Source organism: Podarcis filfolensis, assembly GCF_964270895.1.
Source record: "Podarcis filfolensis genome assembly, chromosome: 6".
NCBI classification, from domain to species: domain Eukaryota; kingdom Metazoa; phylum Chordata; class Lepidosauria; order Squamata; family Lacertidae; genus Podarcis; species Podarcis filfolensis.
This window is the reverse complement of record NC_139609.1, coordinates 51,982,373-51,995,193: the sequence shown is the minus strand read 5'-3', so window position 1 is coordinate 51,995,193 and position 12,821 is coordinate 51,982,373. Positions and strand designations below refer to the sequence as shown.

The 12,821-nt window shown below is 46.6% G+C and overlaps 2 protein-coding genes across 7 annotated transcripts in view; both read left to right on the top strand.

The window, feature by feature from the left end:
• Positions 1-4,208, top strand: part of AMPD2 (adenosine monophosphate deaminase 2) — a 53,690-nt gene extending 49,482 nt beyond the window's left edge. For all 6 annotated transcript variants that reach the window (XM_083617792.1, XM_083617794.1, XM_083617791.1 and 3 more), the window contains one exon: positions 1,036-4,208. In XM_083617792.1, coding sequence (XP_083473918.1) covers positions 1,036-1,251 — 216 coding nt within the window. In that variant the 3' untranslated portion in view covers positions 1,252-4,208. The remainder of the gene's footprint in view (positions 1-1,035) is intronic.
• Positions 4,209-12,114: 7,906 nt separating this feature from the next.
• LOC310765268 (uncharacterized protein) overlaps positions 12,115-12,821 on the top strand; it is a 28,191-nt gene continuing 27,484 nt past the window's right edge. Inside the window, exon 1 of the mRNA XM_083620043.1 lies at positions 12,115-12,366. Within this exon, the coding sequence (XP_083476169.1) occupies positions 12,331-12,366 (36 nt within the window). The 5' untranslated portion in view covers positions 12,115-12,330. The remainder of the gene's footprint in view (positions 12,367-12,821) is intronic.

Here is a 12,821-nt window from a genome sequence, read left to right as displayed (position 1 = left end):
TGAGGTGGGTATTCTGTAACCTCCCTGCTCCTCTCCGGACTTTGTGACCCTTTAAGTTTAAGTAATGAAGGATCTGTCCTCCTGGTTGTCAATATGAACCTGGTGGATGGGAGAGGGAATTGATTTTGGATAATGCTGTCCCTGTGGCCTCTTGAGCCCAATTTCTCCCAACTCAATACCACTGCAGTCCTTTTATGTGAAAGAAGTCCCCCTCCTTACCAAAAGGATTCTTCTTCCAGGCCAGGCCAGCGGAGAGCAGCTCACATTTTCTGCCCCTGTGGGATTTGAGGAGGTGGGAATCAGAGTGGTTATAATCTGTCTCCTCCTCTGCCCTTGTTAGGTTTTGAGATGTCTGCACAAAGATGTCCTACTTTTGCAATATAAGGAATTGTTGCACCTTGGAGTGTTCCAGTTCATGATTCCTGCCATTTTCAAGGGTGCTCCATTCCATTTCCCCCCGATTTTCAAGTTCTGCCCATCCACCCAGTAGTCAGTCGCTATTCTGTGCTCATTGAGCATGTTCAGTCCTTAATCAGCTGTTTTTATTCTTGCATTACCCATTTGGGTTTGTACTTCTCCAAAACATTGACATTTCACCCCCAGGTCTGCTGATAACCTGTCTTTGGTATGTGAAAGGTGCCATTTTGGCCTCATAAGGAGTGGCACTCAGAGGACAAGTTCTCTCTTAGAGTATAGAGAACCATAAATGGAGCTGCCTTTCTTTCTTTTGCAAAAGATGCATTGTAGCCTTGATGAGAAACTATAGAGATGTGGCCCATTATCCTAGCAGCCCAGACGTATGCTCAGTTTTGTTGTCAGCTCTTTACAGCTTCCACAGGGCTTTGTTTTCTAAGGTTTCTTTTTTACAGATTGCTTAAAGACAGACAAAGGTATCCTGGGATTTTATGCTTGGTGCTAGCCTTGATTAAAGTGCTCATGGGCACAGGATGTTACCATGCAGTTGAATGGCACAGTGGAAAAGCCTAAGTTGTTGCTTGTCCTAACAATGGATTGGTCTCTTTCTTCTTTGCCCAGGTGAAGAGCCAGTGGCTTGGGCACAACTACCACAAGGAGGGTCCTGAGGGCAACGACATCCGGCGCACCAACGTGCCAGACATCCGGGTGGCCTACCGCTATGAGACACTTTCCCAGGAACTGACCCTCATCACGCAGGCTGTGCAGACGGAGGAACTGGAGACCATCCAGGAGGAAGACCTTCTGACCATGAGCTCCAGCCTGGATGCTCGCTGAAGAATGGCCGGCTCACAATCTCCCCTCCGTCCCCTTCTTGGCCTGCCAAGGTGGGGCTGTCCTACAAGCATGAAGAGACCCTGACCAACCCACCCACCTGATCCCGGCCCCATGGACCGTTTTAATTTCCTGTTGTGTTTTGGTTTTTAAGCATCTTGTTATCTTCTGTTATCTCCTGGAAAGGCATTAATGGGTTGGGATTTTTTTGCACTTGGTAACCTGCTGGGGCAATGGAGGCGGGGGTGTCAGATAAATTCCTTTTGGGGTCTCTAGAATGAGTTCCAGAAAGGGGGAAGAGCATCCTGCAGATGTTGGCAGTGCTGTTTTTGAGCAGAGGCTGGACAGCAAAGAGTAAGGCTGTGGCAGAGACCTGCTGAGTGGACCTTAGAGACGCCTGGCAACAGTTGCATGGAGGCCAAATGAAGCACCAGCATGGAAGCATGTGTCCCAGTTGTATTTGGAATGAGATGCTGTGAGTGTTTGTGTGGCTCTGCCAAGGGATAGAGCAGAGTGGTGGTGCCTTCTGCTACGTTGGATTTTTGTTTGTCCTCTGTTTGGCTGCTGGCAGCTGGAGTTTCTCATTGGCCAATAAAACATCCTCTCTATCTCTATTTCTCTTTGGTTAGGCAGCCCTGCCTTTTTTTATCAGAGCAGCATGTTGGCGCAGCTCTCCCGTGCTGCAGCCTCCAGTGCACAGCGTGGCCATGTGGTGAGAGTCTTTTCTGTCTCAAGCCCTTAAACTCTGGTGTCTTTTGCTTGGGGAAAGCGCCAGTTCTCAACCCCCCTGCCTTAGGAGGCAAAATACTGTGAGTGGCTGGGGAATAGTGGGCCTTCGAGTCTAGCCCAGCAGGTTAAAGAGAAAGTAGCCTGCCGGGTAACTGGCATATTTAGCATTTGTCTGTCCCTCTCTACAATCATGTAACAAAGAGGTCTTTATCTAAGTGTAACAAGAGGAGCCGTAACACCCACCCTAGCAGGGGCTTTTGCCTTAAGGTTGAAATGGATGTGACATGGGCGTTCTGTGATCAGCCATCTTGAGTATTCCTTTATTTATGTCCTTTTGAAACAAAAAAACACACACCAAAAAATACACCTTAAACATTTTGGTTGGATCAGTGTCACTGAGAGTGCATGTGTTAATCCATTTATCTGATCTAAACTGGTGCCCTCCCCTCACCCCACAAGCTGCCCTTAGCCCAGGAGCAGGGCAAAAAACAATATCTGCATCATATTTGTATTATTTTCTTGGAACATTTCTGCTGTTTGGGGACTGGATCAGCAAAATGGTGCCCACTTCAGTATCACTGTTCCAAATAAAATCTGACTCCTCCTCCCTGCTCTAGAATAGTGTTGTTGTTTTTAAACCCCACCCTGTTGGGTCAAAGAGCGGTTTCTTGCCAATTGCTTGAGCTTGGGGAGAGCCGTTAGCTCTCAGTACACCTTGCCACGCTTGGGCATAGACCACGTGGGCAACCTCCTTTTTCCTCTGCATTGGGTTGAGGAGAACAGCCTCTTGTGTCTGCCCTTGCATAATGCATATATACATCAAGATCTTCTTTCTACATTTGGCAAGGAAACATGGCATAGTAATAGTTTAAAAGTTGCTGCTATTCTGGGAACTGACTTTGATGCCTCCTGCTTATTGCGAATGGGTAATGAATCCTGAGGAGGCAACAGTCAGTAACTTCTGCCTCCTGCTGAAGCCATGTGACTCAAAATGGAAACGCGCAGAAGAACATGGATCCGTGCCTTTCCCAGCTCTCCATTTTGAGTCCTGCCCTGTGAAAGGTTCATAACGGTTAGAAGGGTCCCTTCCACAGATCTCTGGCCCAAGCTGTTCACCATCACGTAGCTTCTGAATCTTGCTTGTGGGCAGCTCACCATCCTTGACATATTGGGCCTCTGTGGCCCCCTTAGCAGTCTGTGTGCAACTAGTCGCAATAAGGAATTCCTTGTGAGCACAGCCGCTTGGAGTAGAAGACCAGTCTCAGACAGCGCTCACTCCTTTCAGACTCTCGGGCAAAGTCTGCATTGCTCACGAAAAAAGGCTTCTCGGTGGTGAGTCGATTGCACGGCGCCACCTCTCCCTTGCTGTTGCCAAGGCACTTTTGACCTTGTAGTTGCAAGCAGCTTTGATTCAATGGAAAAATGCATTTGCTAAACATTAGATGGGCAGCAGCAATAGAAATGGGGTTTTTATTTTTTCTAAGGTTGGGCAGGGAGCTTGCGAAGCCCTCCATCTAGGGCTGCTGTGGACCAAAATCTGAAGATCCATACTGCAGCCAGTGCCTTGCTTAAAGTAGTACATGGAGTGTGCCAAGACTGGGTAGATTTCCCCTTGAGCTTCTACCTCTGAAACAGGCACTTGCTCTACTTTCTGTCCGTGTGTTTGTGTGTGTACAAGAGGGACAGGGAGAATGCTTAAAGGGTCAAAATGTTTTATTTGTATGACTGGCATCTCACCTCCATGGCCTGAAAGGGGGAAACCTTTTTTCCCTTTCCTCCCCTACCTCTGTGCTTTTGTTTGGGTACCCAGAGAGGGCAGTGGAGGTGTTTTGCCTTGGTTTCAGCTAGCCTTGCGGATCGGAGCCACAGCATTTTGGTCTGTATCTTTGTGAAGATAATGGAATCTCGACTCAGGGAGTTGAATGTACCTTGGTCTATGTCAAGAGGGTTCTCCCCTCCCCACAGATCCCTCCCTCCTTCCTTCCTTCCTTGCCGTGACCTGCCTTGCTTCTCTTTGGTATCTGGTGCGGCACACACCATGTTAGTTTTTGCTTTGTTGTCAGATGGAGATGAAACCCGTATCCCCCTGGCAAGCACTGCATCCTCCTATCACACACTCTTGATAATTTCAACGTAGTTTGGATAAACTATCTGCTTGTCTGTGCTGAAATGTGATGTTAGAAATCCTATCAAACATGAGCATGATCCATCATTAAAGATTATTTAAGTAAGTCTTCTGTGTTGTTTCTGACTGAATGGACTTCTTCCTTTGGGTGACTTATAGACCACACACAGAGCTATTGCTCAGATTGCTTCCACACAAGGATGGAGTATGTTTTATGCGGGACATTAATCATCTAAAGGACCAAAGTCTAAAAATGCCACCGTGACAGTTGTACACTTTTCAAACTGAGCAATCAACACCATGTCTTTGTGGACTGCAGGGCGACTACTCCTTTTTAAGAAATGATTTTTTTAAAAAAAAATGAATTAATATGTTAAACATTCAAAAATATAAATGTATACAAGTTACAGAAAATGCATCAAATACACATGGTTGGTGCTTTAATTCAGAGAGCCAAGAAATGCTGCTTGCGTTGCTATAAACACAGATATTAACTCGCTCCCAGAATGTCATTGCTAAAGGTCTATTTTCTCTCCAGAAGGCAGGAGAGAGAGGTCTGGGATATTCTGATATAATTTCACTGAAGACAATTCTTGGGGTGGTGAGTCGGGAGTGTATCCCTGTAAGTTAAAGTGGTAGACCAGTACAGAACTGAAAACACTTCCTTTCTTGTGAGTCACAGAGCAAAATGGGTGAAATGAAACCCAGGATACCTGTTTGCACCAAGGCTTCCTGAGGGGGGCTTTTGAAAGCTAGGAACAGCAGGAAATTATGGGTCAGGTATCTAACTTAGCTAGGATTGCCTATCTAAGAAAATGTGAGCTCGTGGATTTTGACCCTAGAGAACAACCAGATAAGGTTGGAACGCAGCTCATAAAACAGTAGCTAACGATCATGACCACCCCCAGGTTGCCTGGAATGTGGGCTTGGTTCAAAACGGGAGGTTTCCAGATAGCTGGACTCCCTTACCCCAATACCCGCTTTTAGTTTGTACATGGTGCATTATGTAACACACAGTGATATCTCTAGTTAACCCAGGCTTGCATAAATATATATTTGCAGTAGTTTGAACAATTTGGGGCCTATTTCGCTGGTGGAGACAGGTAGTTTATGAAAATGCAAGGCTACTATCCACATAAGTGCTCCTGTCTCCTTTCACCGAGTACATGAATTAGTGCACTTTGTCGTCGTTGCTTTTTAAGGTGTAAGACATAGCAATGACTCACAACTTCGGGGGGGGGGGATGAACTCCATCCAATGCCCAGTGCTGTATCAAATAGAACAGGGGTCAGCAAACCTTTTCAGCAGGGGGCCGGTCCACTGTCCCTCAGACCTTGTGGGGGGCCAGACTATATTTTGAAAAGGAAAAAAAATGAACAAATTCCTATGCCCCACAAATTACCCAGAGATGCATTTTAAATAAAAGGACACATTCTACTCATGTAAAAACATGCTGATTCCTGAACCATTCACGGGCTGGATTGAGAAGGCGATTGGGCCGGATGCGGCCCCCAGGCCTTAGGTTGCCTACCCATGAAGTAGAAGGTGAGTGCCTACATACAAGCAGATATAGTGGAATATTCCAGGTTTGGCATGTTGGAACCTTCCTTTTCAAGGGTCCTTGGCTGCAGATCGTTGTAGCAGATAGTAACTTAGCACCGACTGTGCTAGCTGGTTGCTCCAAACTCCTTTCTGAGGCTGTCTTGGCAAATTCATGTAGTGTTTGTTATTTTAGATGAAACTAAAAATACTCTGTTTTTAAGCAGGCATAGGCAAACTTGTCCCTCCATATGTTTTGGGACTACAACTCCCATCATCCCTAGCTAACAGGACCTGTGGTCAGGGATGATGGGAATTGTAGTCCCAAAACATCTGGAGGGCCAAGTTTGCCTATGCCTGTTTTTAAGCACAGCCTTGAGGAGCTGGGAAATCCCAAGTTCGAACCCACTCTTCATGGGCTCTTTCTGTGGCTGTGGTCAAGTGCGACTGTCTCCCAGCTGCAAAATGGAAATAAGAAACTTGCCACTTGGGATTTTGTGGTGGGTGGAAGGTCAGTATAGTAAGGATAGTAAAGTAGTTCCTGAATTAAAAATGCTTCAGAGATGAGAAAACTTGTGGAGCATGAAATAATTGCGAAATGCCATGTTGCGAAGTTGCCAGAAGATGGTGCTCTAGCTTTTCTGAAACAAAACTCTGGGGCAGGCGTAGGCAACCCAAGGTCCGTGGGCTGGATGTGGCCCAATTGCCTTCTCAATCTGGTCCATGGACGGTCCAGCAATTGGCGTGTTTTTACATGAATAGAATGTGTCCTTTTATTTAAAATGCATCTCTGGGTTAATTTGTGGGGCCTGCCTGGTGTTTTTACATGAGCAGAATGTGTGCTTTTATTTAAAATGCACCTCTGGGTTATTTGTGGGGAATAGGAATTCGTTCATATTTTTTTTCAAAATATAGTCCGGCCCCCCACATGGTCTGAGGGATGGTGGACTGGCCCACGGCTGAAAAAGGTTGCTGACCCCTGCTCTGGGGGATTGTTGCTTTTGAGAGGAGCAAAAGATAACAATTTTTCCTTCATTTTTCCTGGGGGGGGTGCAAGGCAAGGGAACCTCGATGGGTGCCAGCTACCAAAATCCCCGTCTTTTGCAAATGCTTTCCTTCCACCACCTGCTACTGTTTCCGAAGGTTTGTCTGGATTGAAAACTCCTGGACTCCGTTGCCACAGTGCCTTGTGTTAAGCGATTGAATCCGTAGGGTGAGTGCGTGTATGTCAGGGATTGTGGGCCTTTCTGAGCCCCTTTGCAAACCAGAGGAACTGTTTGGGGCACCACACACATCACAGCCAAGGACACCTCTCAACCTATTATAATATTTTTTAATAAATTTTTAATTTATATCCTGCCCATCTGGCTGGGTTTCCCCAGCCACTCTGGGCGGCTTACAACATATATAAAAACACAGCAAAAACATCAAACATTTAAAAACAAAATATCCTATACAAGCAACAAATAAATCAATAGAAAACAATAACAACAAACAGTTTACAGTCCTGTATACCCAAATTAAAATAACCGCCAACCCCAACTAAACATTTAACCAACACCAACCCAACAAAAATGAAACAGAGGAACCAAAATTGGAAGCTTTTAAAACATTTTAGCCAGTTTCCCCAACCCAAGAGCTGTTCCAGCAATGTCCCTCCGGCCTCCCAGGAGCCTCTTTTAGCTATTCAAGGTGAGTCTTGGCCCCGCCCACTAGGCGAGGTGGAAATGGGCCTTGCTGTAGGGAGCGGTCTTCCTTCTAGCACTCGCAGCAGCAACGATGTCCCTCTGGCATTCTGTTGGTTACAGCAGAATGCTTATTTCCAGCCTCATATCAACAGGGGAGGAGATCTCTGTGGGCCCCAGTATGACTTAAGTTCTGTTACGTTTAGATAACGGTGGGAGAAATGGGACACGTCTGCTAATATAACATCCAAACCTTGATCTGCTTTATTGGGTATCTGAACACCAGAGGGACACCTCTAGCAAACCAAAAGGAAGCAGGGCCAAGAGAGCGCCATAAGAGTTGTGGGAAGATTTCTGTGCAAGGCAGGATTACGAAGGCCGGGTGGGGGGTGGGGGGGGAGAGAGAGGTAACCTGAGACAGGTGTATCAGATGGTGAGCAGCCCAGGCCAGGAGCACAGCAGGAGGACTCTACTAGCCCTGCCTCATTGCAGAAGAATGCAAAATCGCCCTGTACAACTGAATAACAGTGAATTCTATCCCTAAAGAAAGGAGCACCCTTTTTATTCAGTAGGTAGGATAATATGTAATGTCACTGGAGAAAGCATCAGATTTAGTTTCAAGGTGTCCTCAGCTCACCAGTGTTAATTTCCCAACACAGGACGTCCTGTCGGCAAGCTGCATGTTTGTGCCACAAGTTCCCATCAAAACAACCCACAAGATGTGAAAAACCATCCATACAGAGCATGAGAAGCCCTCTCTCCAGCACATGAGGTGTTCTTGGTGTTCTTCAGTCAGTTTTTCTGCATAACGGGGGGTATAGTCACATTACCACTTATTCCACATCCAGGGCCGCCTCGCTGCTAATTTTTGAAGCTGCGTTCACATGATGTCACCCATGATGCTTATCGATCCTATAGATTCTTGATAAATACTGCTGTTTGATGCATTTCCCCCCCTCAAGCCACCTTCAGTCTTATTGCCACCTACTCTGTATCCAGTTTTCTAATGTGAACATAGCCCAGACGCTGCTGTGCAGATGAGCATGCAAGCGCAGAAGACATCTGAATGAATAGGCTTTCCAGGGGGGTTGTGGGGCAGGGAAACATTGTGGCTTGAAACGCAACTGGGCACATTGTGTGTGTGGGGGGGGGGGGGAGATGACCTTGCTGCATCTCAAGCCATTGATGTGAATACACCCTAAAAGGACAAACACAATTTGGTTTATTAGCCTTCTCCAGTGTCCTGTTTCGTTATGCAACTTCCTATGAATTCAGTCTTTTAAGAATTAAATGTATTATAGATAGATATGTATAATGAAAAAACAAATCAACCCATTTTCTTCAATTGCATAAATTTAAATATCTTATGTTCACCAATTTAGATCCAAATATCACCCGTGCTAAAAAATATCAAGGTCCAAAACCAGTACCTCCAGTTGGCACAGGTTTTCAAAACTTCGCAACCATCTGGTAAAAACACACACACACCAACACCAACATGAAATACTAAGACCCAGTGGTCGTGCATTGTTCCCATGAAATCATGTAAAAGGACCTGCTGTTATATTATTAAACAATACTCACTGCACATCTGCAATCAGGTTCATAGCTCCATTTCATGGAAATCCCATGTATTTTGTAAAGACTTAGTGACAGAAATAATCACTATTCCACACATGCAGTGTAATAACCCATGAGCTCTACATGAAGAGTTCAGCTCTTGTTAGGTGAAACTAAGAAACGGTTCAGGTTTGTTGATTAAGTACTTCAACTGCAGGTGCTGCATTCCTAGAGAAATTTCACAAAACACTTATCCAATCCAAGTCCTGGTTATCTCATTCTTACCTTTCCTCCCTCTACTTCCTGTTGCCTTAAGTATATTTAATTTCAGGCACATTTTCCCTTCACTTTTCTTATCACAAAGTCCAGTCTTTGGGGGAATTACACCCCAGTTTTTGAAGCTGAACCCAAGGTCCCTATTTATAGTAGGTTAAAATATAAGGAGGTTGTCACATCTTGCTCTTCCACCTCAGCCTGAGGCAAAGACAACTGGTTTCTGTTGGGTGATGAAACCACTTCCTTTCTTCCCTGTCTAGGATCACATAGTTGCAAGGTTCAGGCCAGGGGCAGGGATTTTTGAAACAAAGGCGAGCAATGGTCTACTCTAAATTCTCCCTCTATAGATTCTTTATAGAGTCTATAGGTTGAATGATTCAGCTAATTATTTTGAAAAGATACTATATTAGAGGACTTCCGCTGGATCATACCAAAAGTCCCTCTAGTGCAGCATCCTGTTCTCACCGTGGCCAACCAGATGCGTGTGAGGAGTCCCACAAGCAGGACTAGAAGCAAAGGCACTCTTCCCACTTGTGATTTCCAGCAACTCAGGGGCATATACTGCCTCTGACAGTGGAGGTAGAATGTCGCTGTCATGGCTAGTAGCCATCAGTAGGTAGCCTTCTCCTCCATGGCCTTGTCTAATCCTCTTTTAAAGCCACCCAAGATGGCGGCCATTGGTTTCACTATGCATGATGTGACGTAGTCTTTTCTTTTGTCCTTCCCAAAGCCTCCAGTATCCTTCACTGGATAACCCAGTATTATGTGAGAGATCTACCTTTCCCCACACAATACATAATTGCCTTTAAACATCACCTGTGGTAACACAGGGTTGTGGCAGGGATTAAATGTAAGCCACCCTCAGCTCCTTGGAGGAAAATGTGGTATGCAAATGCTATAAATAAATGTGTGTATTATTACTAATAAATTTAAATTCATATCCCATCCTTTCTCCTAAAGGAGCCAAGCATGGTAATGTGAGGTTAGGAATATATTGTTGCAAGCCCCCCCAATTCCTGAATGGTGCAAGATTCCAGGGATACTCAGGGTGTGTGCTTCCTTCAGGAACGAGACCATGGTGTCTTTATGATATATAGTTTATTTACACAACGGGTGGCGCTGTGGTCTAAACCACTGAGCCTCTTGGGCTTGCCGATCAGAAGGTCAGCGGTTTGAATCCCCGCGATGGGGTACGCTCCCGTAGTTCTGTCCCAGCTCCTGCCAACCTAGCAGTTCAAAAGCACGCCAGTGCAAGTAGATAAAAAGGTACTGCTGCGGCAGGAAGGTAAACGGCGTTTCTGTATGCTCTGGTTTCCGTCACGTGTTTTGTTGTGCCAGAAGCGGTTTAGTCCTGCTGGCCACATGACCTGGAAAATTGTCTGTGGACAAATGCCGGCTCCCTTGCCCTGAAAGCGAGATGAGTGCCGCACTCTATAGTCGCCTTTGACTGGACTTAACCATCCAGGGGTCCTTTACCTTTGCCTTACACATATATACAAGGTGAGTCTTTTAAAAGAGGCCCCATGGAGCATATGTACTCTGTATCCATGGGGCCTCTTTTAAAGGACTCACCTTGTACAACCTGAACCTACGATGGAGAAGTTCACAGCATTAACACCCCAAGAGGGTCTCGCTTATCCCCTAGCCACAGCCATGGATTCACAAACAGAAATCAAGTATTGCTCTGCCTTCTCCCAGCTTGTTGCTTTGACATCTGGGCCACATCACTGCCCTCTCAAATCTGCCTCTGTCTTTCTAGCTATCCAAGAGTTGAGGGAGGGGATGGAGTATGGGATAAATTAGGCATCGGCAAATTCAAGCCTCCAGATGTTTTGGGACTACAACTCCCACCATCCCTAGCTAACAGGACCAGTGGTCAGGGATGATGGGAGTTGTAATCCCAAAACATCTGGAGGGCTGAGTTTGCCTATGCCTGGGATAAATACAATAATTTATTAGAGGTAAGAACACCATTAGGGCTCTCACTGCTGGAAGCTATAAAGGTAAAGGGACCCCTGACCATTAGGTCCAGTCGTGACCGACTCTGGGGTTGCGGCGCTCATCTCACTTTATTGGCCGAGGGAGCCAGCGTACAGCTTCCGGGTCATGTGGCCAGCATGACTAAGCCGCTTCTGGCGAACCAGAGCAGTGCACAGAAATGCCATTTACCTTCTTGCTGGAGCGGTACCTATTTATCTACTTGCACTTTGACATGCTTTCGAACTGCTAGGTTGGCAGGAGCAGGGACTGAGCAACAGGAGCTCACCCCATTGCGGGGATTCGAACCGTGACCTTCTGATCAGCAAGTCCTAGGCTTTGTGGTTTAACCCACAGCGCCACCCGCGTCCCTGTGCTGGAAGCTATAGCAGTAAAGAAAAAGAATATGAAAGAAGGGTGGACAACTCACAGAAATTTATTAAAACAAGAAGGAAGAAACTAATGAAAAGTATAAACTTGAAAAGTATAAATAAAAACTTTTTTTTAAAAAAGGGAGTTGAGGGAGGGGCTCCACCTATTTTCTGTCTCCCACAGAGTCCCTTCCTTTGCTCTTCTGACACCTGTCCAGGAGGCTAGCCTGGCTATTACAGGTATTAGAAGATTAGATTTCATCACTTGCTGGACCCAGAGATTAGAAAGGTCAGTCCTACAGCTTAACATTCCCCACGCCCAAAACACATAGGGTTTTATTTTTTCCTCTCCTGTGCATCACTCTCAATTCACCTAGTTTGCTCTGTTTCTTTCACAACCCCTGTCCCTGACCTTTCTAAAAGTCTTCTTTGCAAAGAGATCTGTGATGTGCAAATTATCCTCAGCATCTGCAAAGCTGCAGGAGAACCATCTAAAGAGGAGCGTTTGCTTTCAGTGGGTCTGGGGCTGGAGGAGGAGGAGGAGCTGGCAGTCCCACGCCCCTACGAGGACAACAGAAGTGACTGGCGAGGTTGGAGGAAAGGCTCCAAGGCCGGGAGGCGAGGCAAGCCTCTGGAAACGAGAGCGATTGGGGGGCGGAGCCCGCCTCGGTAATACGGAGCTCGCAATGGGAGTCGCCCATCCACATTTCTCCCGGAAACTCGCCGGGCAAGTTTGAAAGCGGCGCTCAGCCTTTGCACGAAAGCGGGGTTCCTGCTTCTACCTGAGCCGAGCAACAGCAGCCAGCGACGCCGGACGAAGATGGGGGTGACGCTGGGCTACTGGGATATCCGTGGGGTACGTCGGGGTCCTTGGTTGGCGGGGGGCAGGCTGGGGATGTCTTTTGGCCAGCAGAGCTCCGGTCTTGGTACCAAAACTCACGCTCTGCTTCTGATGGGCGGGCGTCTATTCTATGAGTGCCTCGCAGGCAGACGTGCAACAGGTGCAGCTTTCCGAAGACGCATCTGCAGCGGCAGTAGAAAACTTCGCCCGTTGACTTCTGCCTGGGAGTCAAAAAATCACAGACAGGGAAACGGGCTGCCGGAGTCCGGCGAGAGGCTCAGGCTGCAACCCTCTCCCCGCTTACTAAGCCACCCAACTCGGGGAAAGACAAGGATATCCTACTATCAGGGCCGGATTTAGGTTTGATGAGGCCCTAAGCTACTGAAGGTAATGGGGCCCTTTATATGTCCACCTGTCCTTTGCCAACAACAAATTGTCGCTGTTTTTTGTGTTGAATATATGCTATTTGG